The sequence below is a fragment of the Schistocerca serialis genome, chromosome 2 (assembly GCF_023864345.2).
Source record: "Schistocerca serialis cubense isolate TAMUIC-IGC-003099 chromosome 2, iqSchSeri2.2, whole genome shotgun sequence".
In the NCBI taxonomy this organism is placed as follows: Eukaryota; Metazoa; Arthropoda; class Insecta; order Orthoptera; family Acrididae; genus Schistocerca; species Schistocerca serialis.
Genome location: NC_064639.1, coordinates 473124077 through 473138830, shown reverse-complemented (window position 1 = coordinate 473138830; position 14754 = coordinate 473124077). Strand labels below are relative to the sequence as shown.

Genomic DNA, 14754 nt, shown 5'->3' with positions numbered 1-14754 from the left:
TTGGTTGTGTTACAGAGTTCCTGGTAGCAACAAACATATGCATAGCCTGTAGAATGGTGAGTCTCACCACTTCCTTCCTGTCAAAGAATGAAACTGACTTGTACACAACTGCTAATCTGCTTCCACAGAAATTATGTTTCCTGAGGATGTACAAAGCATAGGTTTATAATAAATACAATTTTCCTTCCTGCTGTACCCTTCGTGGCATCTAAACACCCGAAAAAGTTGTAAACGCTTCCAACACTGCTGTACTCATAAGTACAAAATAGCGTCTTTGTGTTTGGGAAACACCTGGGAATTAATAATGGAAGTCACTTCCATTTCTGTTTGCACATAACAGCATCATGATGTTTTCTTAACTTATTTACCTCCATGACTCTCTCTCCATTAACAGAATAATATTTATGCCGGAAGTCAACTATAAAAGTTGTCAGTTTTGTCAGCGTTGAACATGTATCTGGGCTCTTAATCTTGTATCCATTCATGGAAGTGTGATTTTCTTCCAATAGTTTCTACTTTCCTTGACCAAAGATTCACTTTCTCCACTTGAACTTTGAAATGATGTTTTTCAAAACTATTCAACCAGCTGTTTGATGCACTAAAATTTTCAGTGCCAATCTTCAGAGCAGTTTTATGAGTCTTCTCTTGCAGTATGTTTCTGCTTAAAGCAATGTTTCGACTTTGATCCTTGAAACTCCTTACAATTATATTTTCCACATCATTGAATGTAGATGTAAAAATATTCTTCCTTTTTTGGATCTACAGGAATTGTTAGCATTGGCATATTAGAACAGTTTCTTATTTTTGAATTTGCCACACATTGAGATGTTGCTGTATTGTATTCTTCAGCATGTCTGAAAGATTTATGTTAAGATTGTCATCATTGTTATAGCACTTAGTGTTGGTGCCAAACAATATGAGGGGGTACACCCCCCCCCCCCCCCTTCATATTGGGGGCATGTGTAGTATGCATTTGTGCCGTTACGTGGGCATAGCGCAACTCATTGCCAGTGCAGTGCCACCTGTTTTGTCAACCTGGCTAGCTCTGTTTGTTTGCAGTGATTGTTTTTACTAGCACTGTTTGTTCTTGTTTCATTTTTTTTATGATAGCAAGTTTAGGTGAACAATGTGCAGCTATGAAACTTTGTTTCCTGCTCACTAAAAATACTGCTGAAACTATTTTAATGCTGAAAACCGCTTACCAATGTGACACTATGGAAAAAACTCAAGTGTACGAGTATTTTGCTCAATTCGAAAATGGTGAATGTTGTTTGATGACAGACCTCATTATGGATGTCCATCAACTGCCCAAATTGACGAAAATATTGAAAAAAATCTAGAGCTTGTGCTCACAGACCATTTTAAGAACTTTTAAGAAGATTATGGAACAGTGTTTGTCATAAAAGACCCAATTTATGACAGACACGAGACTGGTTCTTCCACCACGACAACGCACCTGCAAACACGGCCATCTCTGTTAACAGTTTTTGGCTGAAAATGGCATGCTCCCACTGCCCCATGCACCATACTCACCTGACCTGGCTCTATGTGACTTTTTCTTATTCCTGGGCATGAAAGGACGCCGATTTGACAACATTATAGAAGTCAAGGGGGGGGGGGGGGAAAGGGTGGAACTGTCAGCTGTTTCTAAAGATAACTAAAAAAAAAATGTTTCGAACAGTGGAAGCACCGGTGGGACAAATGTATTAGTTGCAATGGAGAGCATTTTCGAGAGCATAAAGTTGTTTTGAAAACAATTTGAAAATATATAACTTTTAAAAAAATGATGCTTTTTTTGTTTTGTACCCCCTCGTATGGTTCCAAGTGGACATACATACAAAATACAGTACTGTTCAGGAAGGTGCATGGAAGTGGAAGCACAAATCAAACATCGAGTGAATAAACCAATATCGCTGTAAAATAGCTATATTGAGAATACTCAATGTATACATTGATATCTGCAGGTGGTGCAGTACAAAGTCCTTTGCCTACTGAAGGCATTGTCATTCACAATTATAAGTCTCCTTACTATAATTCTGTTGCACCTGACTAAAGTCAAAGTTCCACAAAGCTAACTGTCCTAGCTATGAGTTGACATCTGTTGACATCTGAGGTAAACACTGAACAGCAATGTATGTCACTGAACTGCTTAATGGCCCCCCTTGCGTCAACTTCGACTACACTGGTTCTTCAACCACAACAATGCGCCTGCACACATAGCCATCTCTGTTAACAGTTTTTGGCTAAAAATGACATGATCCCACTGCCCCATGTACCTTACTCGCCCGACCTGGCACTGTGTGAAGAGTAACTGGGGAGTAACCACAAGTAACTGGTAAGTGTACAGTGCTGAAGCAGTGAGTAAAAGAGGTGTGTGTAAATGGTTTAAACACTTTGGAGATGGAATGGTACGTGTCAAGGGTAAGTCATGTTTGTGTCAACTGTCAACAAGCACAATCCCAGACAACACCGAATGAGTGTGACAGGTGTTTACAGACATCGGCAGCTGTCACTGAAACTGAGCAGGAGAGTAGAAGATAAGCAAAGACAGCATAAGTACTACTGTTCATGAACATCTGAAAAGGCAAAAATTTGTGACCAATTTGTGACCAGTTTGTCACACAGGCTGAATGATGAGCAGAAGCTAACTCACATACAAACGTCTTGGGATTTCATTGATATGTCTGACTGGAATCTGCAGTTTTTGGAAACTACTTCTACAGGATCTGAGATCTGGTGCTACCAATACTGTCATCAGACCAAGCAACAATCAGTGGTGCAGTGTTCATCTTCCCTGCCTCCCAAAAATATCAGATTACTAAATCCAAGCTTAACATGTTGTTGATTGCTTCTTTTTTTTTTTTTTTTTTTTTTTTTTTTTTTAGCAAGAACTGGTGGGTTTGCCCAGAACTTCACCTTTGTGGACAGTTGAATTTCCTCCATGACAATGCCTGTCAGCACATTGCAGTCCACGTGCTCAACTTTATCACTGAACTCAATGTGACTGTTCTTCAATGCCCTTCTTGTTCTCCAAATTTGGCACTGCCAAACTACTTTTTCTTTTCCCACATTAAACTAGCCCTGAAAGGCTTACACTTCGCAGATGTTGTGTCTATCCAACAATGCTTGCTCACCATGCTTTGAGCATTTCCACAAGAAGCATTTGCTTACAGTTTCCAACAGCTTTACAGCTGTCAGATGTGTGTTGTAGCTAATGGTGATTACTTTGAAGATCAGTAAATACACACTGCAACTCTTGTTTCCTTTCTTTCCCGAGATCATTCACCAAATTTTTCAATTGCACCTTGTACTAATCGTGCAAATAGTCCTGAGTAGTGAGACCACCCTTACTCACACTACTTAATTACACCAGAAATGGCGTCACCATCCACAAATTGTCTCAATGACCCAATCAAAGGTGGTGAGCTTATTGTTATATTATTGCCATTGACTATGTGGGAGAAGTTAGCTTTAACTCAACACAAAGGTACTTAGGAAGTTTATCTATAGCCACTGACGTGGTGTACCAAGTGATGTGATGTGCACTGTGGCGTGTGTGTGACTCAGTGGTAACAGATGTGATTCAGTGAGCTATGTGGCATCATGTTTTCTTTGTGGCACCATGTCTTCTTCGTACAATAATGGTGTTCTAGCTTTAATCAACATAACATTTTATGCAGATGACACAAATCTCTGCAGTTAGATTCTCACAAAAACTTTTCCTTTTTGCGCAAAAAAAAGAAAAATATTTTTAAAGCCATTGTTTTGGGATATGCGCATGTTCTCCACTACATGATTTTTCTCATGCAACTATTCATTAAAATAATTTGAGTCTTTCGTAACTCATTTTCTCACATCACAAATTCATAATGAAATGGCACTCTTCATTTTGCACTAGATTTTACAGTGAAGAGTTCTCAACCTGCCGGCTGGGGTAGCCGAGCGGTTCTAGGCACTACAGTCTGGAACCGCACGACCGCTACGGTCGCAGGTTCGAATCCTGCCTCGGGAATGGATGTGTGTGATGTCCGTAGGTTAGTTAGGTTTAAGTAGTTCTAAGTTCTAGGGGACTGATGACCACCAATGTTAAATCTCATAGTGCTCAGAGCCATTTGAGCCATTTTCTCAACCTGATTTCGTTTGAGTGTGCATGCTACTTCACTTCAGTAATCTGCATGATGGTGGCACTAGGTGACATGTCTCCCTGCATGTGTGCTTGTGCTTTTTAGCTAGCATATGACCATACTTTTCAGATGCACCTTGTATTTATTTATAAAATTTCAAATTCCCTGCAACAGGAAAAATGTTACACTATGCATATTTCCATATAAACATGCTGTCGTAACGTAGCTCATATAAACAATCTCTTACCACTCTAGGCACAGTTCGGACAAAGTATTTAAAAAGTACTTGATCAATGTTGCTGGATGGTTTCCCTTACTTGGTCCAAACCCCTGAAATTTTAGGATGTTCATTCCATTATCCGTTACTGAATTTGGAATTGTAAATCAGAGTTCATGAGATTTATTTTTCAGGCAGAATCTACCTCCACACACACTACATTTTAGATGCTTTCTAATGAACAAGAAACATTCTTAATAGCAGTTCTTTTGTGATTTCCAGAAAATATAGTTGACCAGTTTAATTGAGGTGCATCTGATTTACATGCAATCACCTTTGACAGTAACAAATTCAACACTGTGTGTTTTTACTTGAACATTGATGTTCTCAGTTGCTTTGCGAGGTTGTAGCTGATGATTGGAAAGCTGCAAGTTGACTTTTACTTTTTTGTACCACATCATGCTTGCCCAGAAACTCTGATCACAATTTAGTTTGCTTTATTGGAAGTAATTAATTGAAATGATTCATTCAAGAACTCATGTGTAATGAAGTTCATGCTGTGTTCAGTGGTTCCTTGAAAGATTCTTGAAGTTCCTCCTCAGCTTCTTTGAACAGTTTATGCATTTCCATCATTAATTACAGCAGTGTGTCATTCCTGTTTACTGTAGAACCTTGCCTGGGCATTGCAATTGACACCTTCATTGTTGAGCTCAGTAAAGGGTTACCGTATTTGCACATTTCCAGAAGTGTGTTATTGGAAATTCAGAATCATTAGTTGTTTTTATACCAGTTAATTTCCTAACAGCTAGTCCTCTTTACTCAGTTACTCACAGATTTTCACTAGTATTAGTCATTTTGGAACAATACTCAGTAAACATTGTCTGTAATGTCTGACAGTTTTCATGTCATTTATAAAAGGAAATTACAGTCCATGTCACTATTCACTGCTTTACAGAAACACTTGTACAGAATGTTGATCAGACTCTGGACAATGCACCTCTGTATATTTTGCTGCAACTCAAACATGTTCTAGTCCACAGCTCGTGGTCTCGCAGTCACGTTCTCGCTTCCCGAGCACGGGGTCCCGGGTTCGATTCCCGGCAGGGTCAGTGATTTTGACCTGCCTCGAGATGACTGGATGTTTGTGTTGTCCCCATCATTTCTTTATCTTTCATGAAAATGAAAATGATGAGTTTGGACTGAGCAAAGGTTCAGAATTTTTACGGGCGCTAATAACCGCACAGTTGAGCCCCACAAACCAAACCATCATCATCAAACGTGTTCTGCTACATTTGCTGAAGATTGCGACTTTGTGAAATCCTGGAGCACCTGTCATTCTGTAAATCTACCCATCTCAATAGTATTGCTTCTGGAATTGTATGGTGATTTTCTATTATATTAGTAGTAAAAAAAACTTGCTTAGTTTTTATCTGTAGATTCCTCAAAGACAAAATAACTTTACTGTGTGCCACACTGCTATGTTGCACAACTTTGAAAACATGCATTGTATAACAGCTTTAAATCTATGATTTGTATGAGAGTGAATTGTGCCTCTCTAAGGTCAGGCATCACCACCTACTCACTTTGTGAGGCAACCAGCATTTCATTTCAATAATGTTGTTGTATATTTACTTTAAATTGCAATACATAAACAAATTTCATACTTCATTTAACAAGTTGTGGAAAGTGTAGCTATAACAGCTATTATGGCATTCTTGAGAGATCGAGTTTTTGGGTACACAGCTTTTTTGGATTGGCAATGGAAGTTACTGATTTTTACCCATTGTTACAAAAAAATTTTCAGTTTCTTATGTCTGTATATTATTTTGCACAGGGGTATTTTCTTCGAAGTTGAAACGGTCATTATATGTACCAATATACACTGCCGAATAAAAATTGGCACACCCTTTTAGAGGCTTACAATACACTAAATATTTATTGTTGCAACAGTGCAAATGGATTACGTGAAATGATTACATTTATAGATCAATAGCACAAGCGGTTCTGAGCTACCAGGTGCTGACCCATGCTGAAACACGCTAGTAGTATGTGGTGTAGCCTCCACAAGTGGCAATGTAGGCAATGACTCCGGCATCCAGTCAATTGTACAGATGACAGATACTGTCCTCGGATGCATTATGCCATGCCTGCTCCACCTGTTCACCTAGTTCTGTAAGAGCTGTTGTTTGACAAATCACATGAGTCACTTCTTGTCCCATTATATCCCACACATGCTCAGTTGGAGACAAGTCTGGAGATACTGCTGGCTAGGGAAGTTCCTGCACATCTTGCTGAGAATGATGAGTTTCTCAGGCAGAATGCGTGCAAGCATTATCGTGTTGGAACAACACATCACCTCCCGTTGCAGGAACAGGTCCAACATTTTGCATGAACCATGCTCTGGTTTGTGTCCCCTCTGGAAACAACAAAGGTGAATGAGTGTTGTAGCTTGTCTCACCCCAGACCATAATGCCTGGGTTGGGGCCTGTATGTCTTGGGTGAATGCACATATGAGACAGCACTCACCAGGTGGTCTATGTACAAGTGATTAACACCTGCATGCAGGCAGAAGCTGCTTTCATCGCTGAAGACCACAGTATGGGAGTCCATCTTTCAAGTGATTTTCTGATCACACCAGTCAAGCCTTGCACGTCGATGCTGTGGCATGAGTGAAAGACTTGATAGAGGTGTACCTGACTGTAGTCCCACTGGTAATAACTGATTCACAACAACTCTTGTTGATACATCTGGGCTCACAAGCCCTCTTACCTGTTCTGTGATAAATGTACGATCTGCCACTGCCACCCTTACAGTGATCCTGGTGGGCTTTCCAGAATCTTGTTCATGGATGTGAGAATGTTCACATTAGCGCTGATACCAGCATCATTGTGCAACCAACACAGCACCTGGGTGGCAATTCTTTGAAAGGTCCATCCCACCACTTGGAAGGCCACAATTTGACCCCTTTTATGCTCAGTCTGTTGGTTGTAGGAAGCGCGAGTGCATCTCCATGGCAGGGTTCGCCTTATATATATATATATATATATATATATATATATATATATATATATATATATATATATATATATATATATATATATATATATATATATATATATATATATATATATATATATTACAAAATGTTTTGTTCACTTGCTAGCTCATTGTTTTGTTCTTCAACTTACACGTGTATAGTGTGTGAAAGTACTAACACATAGCATAGCTGGATGCTATCCTCATGTTGTTCGAGCAAAAATACATCATCTTACTGTAGTACACAGGAAACAGACCAGATGTCTGTACCAGCCAATAAACAAATAAAAAATAATTAATAAATGTATGTTGTTGGAATTAAAGAACTTCTATTAGAAAATAATGGTGAGCACAAGATAAAAGGTAAGATCTTCAGTGACTGCATAAGGGTAAATTACTAGATCAGAGTGTGGTAGCTGAAGTGCCATTGTAAATGTTTAGAAATATATAGAGTACACATTAGTGTGAAAGTGTTTATCCTTTGTATGTGATATGACTAATTTTAATGCTGTTAAATGTGCAGAAAAGTGAACTCGTTGTTGTGTGATGTGTGGGTGCAGCAGTGTGTGTGTTGTATGCTTTGAAACATACTTAGTATAAGAATTGGAAGCCAACAGTTCAATTTTAAGTAACAGTAATGCAACTCATGCTTGAGATACAGAATGAAACATTGGAAGGAAAGTCTTTGAAATCTTTCCAACATAAGATGGTCTTAATGTACACTTAGAAAAAAACATAATGGTGTATCAGTTCTTGTTTTCTAAAATTGTTGATCAACTTTCAGGCCTTGTATCTTATAGCAACAAATGGAAAACCTGAGATAAAGGAGAAAGAAAAACTCTCTCAGATATTTCAGGACTTTCTAGATCAATGTCTTGAAGTGGAGGTAGAGAAAAGGGCAGCGGCCTCAGAATTATTGAAGGTATGACAATATTTTTTCTTTTGTAAGCATCAGGTAATAAGTTCCAATATTTTATATATGCATTTCTGCATCTTTGAAAATAAACTGATGATGGCCGTGGCACCCCGAATAAAATTGTGTAAAATATGTAATTTTAGTTACAAATCAGAAACTTTATTCATTAGTATTTTTACCAAAACAAAATATGACTTTTAATCATAGATATTTTATTTTATTTCATTTTTCTATACAGCAAAGCAAAGTGGTTATAAAATTACTAAAATGCTAGCATCAGACAAGGATTCAAATGAGACTCTGAGATTAAAGGATATGAAATTATGTAAATATTAAATGAAACGTGAAAAGCAGCAAGAAATGATGCTGAAGGGAAATTGAGAATTGCAAAGGCACAATGAGGAAAGGGGAGGAAGAAATTGAAGAAAAAAAAAAAAAAAAAAAAAATGACATAACAGGATAAATTAGTGTCTGTTGAGAGGACAAAGCATATGATGATTAGACAAAACTTCATACTCAGCAATTCTGTATTCATCTGCTGGTCGCATCTTGTTATGAATTTGTATTCTGTCCTGAAAGGCTATTTCTCTCTGTCTTAATCTTTAGAGAGTCCTACTTATTCCCAATGGTACCTCTCAGTTACCCAGTTAAAGCCTTCTGTGAGGGCAAGTCAAAAATTATTTACACTTTTCACTCCACCGTTCATTAACATGAAGCTACAGGTGTACATTGCACATCATTTTTCTACGTAATCTCCCTCCTTCTCAATGCACTTGGCCCAAAGGTCAAGGAGCAGACTTATTCCTTCCAAATAAAAGGTTTTCGGTTGGTCATGAAGCCATTTTTGCACCACATTTTGCACGTCCACATCTGAGGCAAATCTGCGACCACACAAAGCATCCTTGAGTGGCCCAAACAAGTGAAAGTCACATGGAGCAAGATGTGGGCTGTAGAGGGGGGGGGGGGGGGGGGGTTTATTCCAATGCCTGAAATTTCATCTCGATGGTTTCGATAGTGTGACGCATGTGTGGCTGTTCATTGTCATTCAGTAACACCTTCTTCGACAGCAAACCTCGGCATTTGGTGTGAATTGTTGGCCTCAGCTTATTTTCCAACAATTCACTATGCCCTGCATTATTGGTAGTCGTTCCCTTTTCCATAAACTCTGCAAGTATGGACCCCTGTGAGTTCCAAAACACAGTTAACATAACCTTTCCTGTGGATGGCCCCATCTTGAATGTTTCCCTCATTGGTGATTCAGGGTGTTTCCACTGCATACTCTTGAGCTTTGACTCAGGCTCATAGTGATGCACCCATGCTTCATCTCCAGTGACAATTCTGCTTAAAAATGCATCACCTTCGTTGTTGAAGTGAGTGAGTAAGCGTTGACAGACCCTAACGTGGGTGAGCTTATGGTTATCAGTAAGCTTTCTTTGTACCCACCGTGCACAGACCTTATGGAAACCGAGCTCATCGTGGATGATGTGATGGGTGGAGCCATGGCTGATATTCAAAGCAGATGCTACCTCATCAACAGTGATTCGCCCGTTCGCCAGAACCATTTCTCAAGCTTACTGAATGTTGTCATCTGTAGTGGACGTTGATGGCCAACCTGCTCCCTCTTTATTTGTTAAACTTGTTCGACCACTTTCAAACTTCTCAGTCCATAAAAACAATCTTGCTTGATAATGCACTTCTCCCATATTGTGATGAATGTCTGCCCCTTTGACACCCTCCGACCAAAGGAATCGGATCACAACCCATTGTTCCTCTTTGGTGCACACTTCTAATGGAGCTGCCGTGTTGTGTCTGCAGCAGAAGGAAGAACAATAGCGGAAATAAGATCAAACTGTCACAGCATTACCATAACAGTATAACAATGACATGTGCAAGGACAGAAGACAAGGTGCGCAATGTAACAAACATTATGGCAAAAGTGTAAATAATTGTTGACTTGCCCTCGTACATCTACATAATACTGTGCAAGCCACTGTATGGTGCATGGCTGAGGGTACCTAGTACCACTATGAGTTATTTCCTTTCCTATTCCACTGGCAAATGGAGCAAAGGAAAAATATGCCTTTGTGAAAGTCCTGATATCTCTGAATTTCTTTCCTGGTCTTTGCAGGTAATATATGTTGACTGCAGTAGAGTCACTGGCTCACAAAACTTTTTCAATAGTCTTTCATGAAAAGAACATAGTCTTCCCTCCAGTGTTTCTCATTTGAGTTTATGGAAAATCTCCATAATACCTGTGTGTTGATCGAACCTACCAGTAACTAACTTAGCAGCATGATTGTGAATTGTTTCACTGTCTTCCTTTGATTCAGCCTGGTTGGGATCCCAGACCCTAGAGCAGTACTCAAGAAAGGGTTGCACTTCTGTTGTAAATGTTCTCTTTTTTTATAGATGAGGTGCACTCCTCTAAAATTCTCGCAATAAACCAAAGTGGACTATTTGCCTTTCCTATTACTGTCTTTTTGTGCTCATTGCTTTTTATATTTCTGTGCTATGTTGTGCCTGGATATTTAATTGATGTGACTGTTTTAAGCTGCTCATCACTAATGCTATATTCGAACATTATGAGATTGTGTTTCCAACTCACCTCATTATAATTTTCTACATTTGGAGCTATCTGCCATTCATCACAGTAACTAGAAATTTTGTGCAAGTCGTCTTGTATCTTCTTATAGTAACTCAACAACAACACACTCCCATACACTCCAGCATCATCAGCAAACAGCCACAGATTGTTGCCCATCCTGTACATCAGATTTTTATGTTTATCACACTTCTTTGGGGCATTCCTGATGATAACCTTGTCACTGATGAACACTCGCTAACAGGATAATGTTCTGGGTTCTATTACTTATGAAGTCTTCAAACCACTCGCATATCTGGGAATCTATTCCATATGCAGGAACCTTCATGAATAGTCTGTAATCGGGTGCCTTGTTGAACCAGTTTTGAAAATCAAGGTATATGGAATCTGTCTGTTGCCCCTCATCCATGACTCATAGGGTATCATGTGACAAAAGGACAAATTGAGTCTCATACAGGCAATGCTTTCTAAATCCATGCTGATCTGTGGACAGATGCTTTCCTATCTGTAATTTTGGAGGCCCATTCTCTTACCCTTCTTATGTAAAGGAATCACCTGCACTTTTTCCAGTTGCTTGGGACTTTGTTCTAGATGAGAGATTTGGAAAAAATGGAAGCTAAATAAGGACCCAATGCCAAAGCGTACTCTCTGTGAAACCGAATGGGGACTCCATCTGGACTTGAGAACATACTTGTCTTCAACTCTTTCAGTTGCTTCTCTACGCTAGGGATGTGTGTTACTATGTCCTTCTGTGAGAGTTTGGGTGGTGGTCATCCTCTTGCTTAGATGACTCCATAAATGCACAATTTAAAAGTTCAGATTTCCTTTTGCTGTCTTCTATTGCCATACCAGATTGGTCAGTGTGTAGCTGGATAGAAGTCTTCGACCCATGCAGCAGTTTTATGTATAGGACCAGAATTTTCTCAGGTTTTTGGCAAAATCTTTTGCTAAGGTATGATGCTGGAAGTTTTTGTATGTCATTTGCGCATGCTCTTTTGAACGTAGATTGTGACAGTCTGCTGGAACTGAATGGTGGCCAGTCATTATCTAGATGGGACACTAACAACAGCATAAATGCTCATTCTTGCAGGTTGTTCTCCTAGCCTTCTTGACGGACTTATTAACTTCAGTAGCAGTTGTCACTGTGAGTTTTTCGCCTTCAGCTTGTGTATCATGTTTGTGTTGTATAGTTTCATTTTGAGCCATCTTTATGTTTTTATAGCCAAGTCTAGTTTGATGCAGATCTACACTAGACTTATGGTTCCCAAAAGTGAAAGCTTGTCCCCCCCCCCCCCCCCACACACACACACACACACACACACACACACGCACAAAACTATTCCCTCCATTACCAGTGTACAGGCACACACGGTGCTGGTCAGGTTGGCGGAATTTTTTTCAGTGAAAGAGTTGGTTAAAAGTTAGTAAATTCACCGTATTCTGTGTACAGGATACACACATGTACCTAGATTAGCCTGAGAGACCATTAGCCAGTCGTGCAGTCATAACATGATGAAAATTTTGGTGTTGGAACAGAGTCTGAGAAAAAGATGTGTAGGAGAGGATTCATGACATTGCTAGTTGGAAGCTGGTGCCACAGAGCACATCCAGTATGGATCGAATGCTCCGAATGACAGCGAGCAATTAACATGTGACTTCTCTCCCATGGTCATTGTTCACTGCCCTCAGCAGGTGGATAGTGGGCATCTTGTCGGCAAATCGCATTTCACAGGAATGACCAAAATTTGCTGAACAATGCTCCTACTCAGCACATAGATAACAATACGTACGTGAATATCAGAGGAAATGGTTAGAATGAAAAATTAAAATTAAACTTAAAAAGAATTATTTATCAATCAGACTGGTTAGGTGAGATGAATATTGCTCCCTCTTCTGTAAGGCCCAAACATAGTGGAGAGAGGGAGAAGGGGTGTTGAAGCACTAGGGAGCTTAAGGCTAGGAATATCAAAGGCCCGATCAGCTCATGTTACTGGCCAGACATTGGCTGTATGCAGTTGTTGAGGGTAGAAGTGAGAGGTGAAGGTAGTAGCCCTTATCCTTCTTAGCAATTTAGTAACTTTCTATTAAAGTCATCAGATAGGAATGATCTTCATTATATAAAAATTATGTTTGGGACAGCAAATATCAATTAAGCTACTTAGATCCGACAGGCAAAAGCCTAATTTGTGTGGTGAAATTCCACAACAGTGGTTTAAATCTTGTTAGTGGTCATTAAAACTTGATTCACTAAATACAGCAAACTGAACCCATTAATTGCTTTGTGTAGGAACCAGAATTTGTAGCATCTATTTTTGATGAAAAACCGTATATTTTTTCGCAAATTAGCATCTATTTTTGGCCAAATTAGTGTCTATTTTTCTGGCGGTGATGCGATGGATATAATAATCTGATTACACACTGTTACATTCTATCCTTGGCAAATGTTTCATTTAATACTACCGTGTCATCAGTGTGCTGGAGGAATGAAAGAAAACTGGTACTTTCCAACAGAATTTTTTAAATATGTATTTTTATTGCTCAAAAGCGTGCAAATTTCAGCAATAGTTTCATTATTGGTGCAGTTACATCAAATTCTGTTACTCAAAAGGAAGGAGAGTACAATTTCTGCAGTACTTTCTTCAGGGTAACACCACCTGTCGGTTACAACCATATAATATTATATAAAAAAACAAAGATGAGGTGACTTACCGAACAAAAGCGCTGGCAGGTCGATAGATACACAAACAAACACAAACATACACACAAAATTCAAGCTTTCGCAACAAACTGTTGCCTCAACCATATAATATTAATACAGAATTCTCTCACTGTCAGCACTGTTTGTTGTTGTCCACAATAAATCCAAGCAATGTTTGGCAAATGTTTCATATTCACTTTGGCAAATGTTTCATATTCACTTTGCTTGGCCCTAAACAACCTTGATTACATCAACTTTGTTATGCTCCTTCAGCTCCTTCTCAATACGTTTTTTCAAATACGCATACCCACTAAACATGTTGTGCATTGCTGTAGCTGGGTAAATGAGATGTGTCTTGGTTTGAGGATCTTTAGAACTATTCAGAATGACATTTCTAGGCTAAAATGCCTGTGCCGAAGCCTCAAATTTCTTAAGATTGGGTGCAGCAGTTGTAGCGCATCATAATTACAAAATTATAATGGCTGCCGAGGAGAGGGAGAAGGGAGAGAAGATTCCTCATAGCGATGAGCCGTGGCTCCACAGGAGGCAGAAGGAGAGGGGTAAAGTGGATAAAGTGGCGTACCGGTTGCACAAGATACAGTGGTCGATGTGCAGTGACCAGTTTTCATCCAAAGAAGTGAGCAAGGTCATTCGTTTTTTCAGAAGGGGAGGTTACTAGAGCTGGGCAAGTTCGTTCATTTTTTTTTTTCAGAAGGGCAGGTCGCCAAGTGTTTGCTACCTTTCTGCCAGTCATCGATGCAGAATCGACTTGCACAGCCTGCAATCTTTCTCAAAAGATTTTACGGAAGCTATTGGGTAGAAAAAAATTCATTTTTGCTTTACTTGTAGCTTTATACGTCAGACTCATTACAATGTGCCTGTCATTCTGTTAACGGCACTAGTTATTGTGACATGTACGTGGAAGTAAAACACTGCACAAAATTAAAAAAAGTTGATAAGTAAAAATAGGGCTTGCTATGATTTTGTGTCTGGTATATATTGCAGAATATGTTGCTATGTATGAAATTTAGCTTACATATTGAATTTTTCTTTAGACTTGCTTGGAGGTCTCCAACAGTCACCAGTGTCAGGAAAATTGACCTGACATATCACACTCATTTACGGTCGCACCATGCCAGTGAAAAATCCATGGTGAAATAT

General features: G+C 39.2%; 1 protein-coding gene across 2 annotated transcripts in view; it reads left to right on the top strand.

The window, feature by feature from the left end:
- LOC126457383 (serine/threonine-protein kinase Pak) overlaps nucleotides 1-14754 on the top strand; it is a 139472-nt gene that overhangs the window by 111682 nt on the left and 13036 nt on the right. For both annotated transcript variants that reach the window (XM_050093644.1, XM_050093643.1), the window contains exon 9: nucleotides 8162-8299. In XM_050093644.1, coding sequence (XP_049949601.1) covers nucleotides 8162-8299 — 138 coding nt within the window. The remainder of the gene's footprint in view (nucleotides 1-8161; nucleotides 8300-14754) is intronic.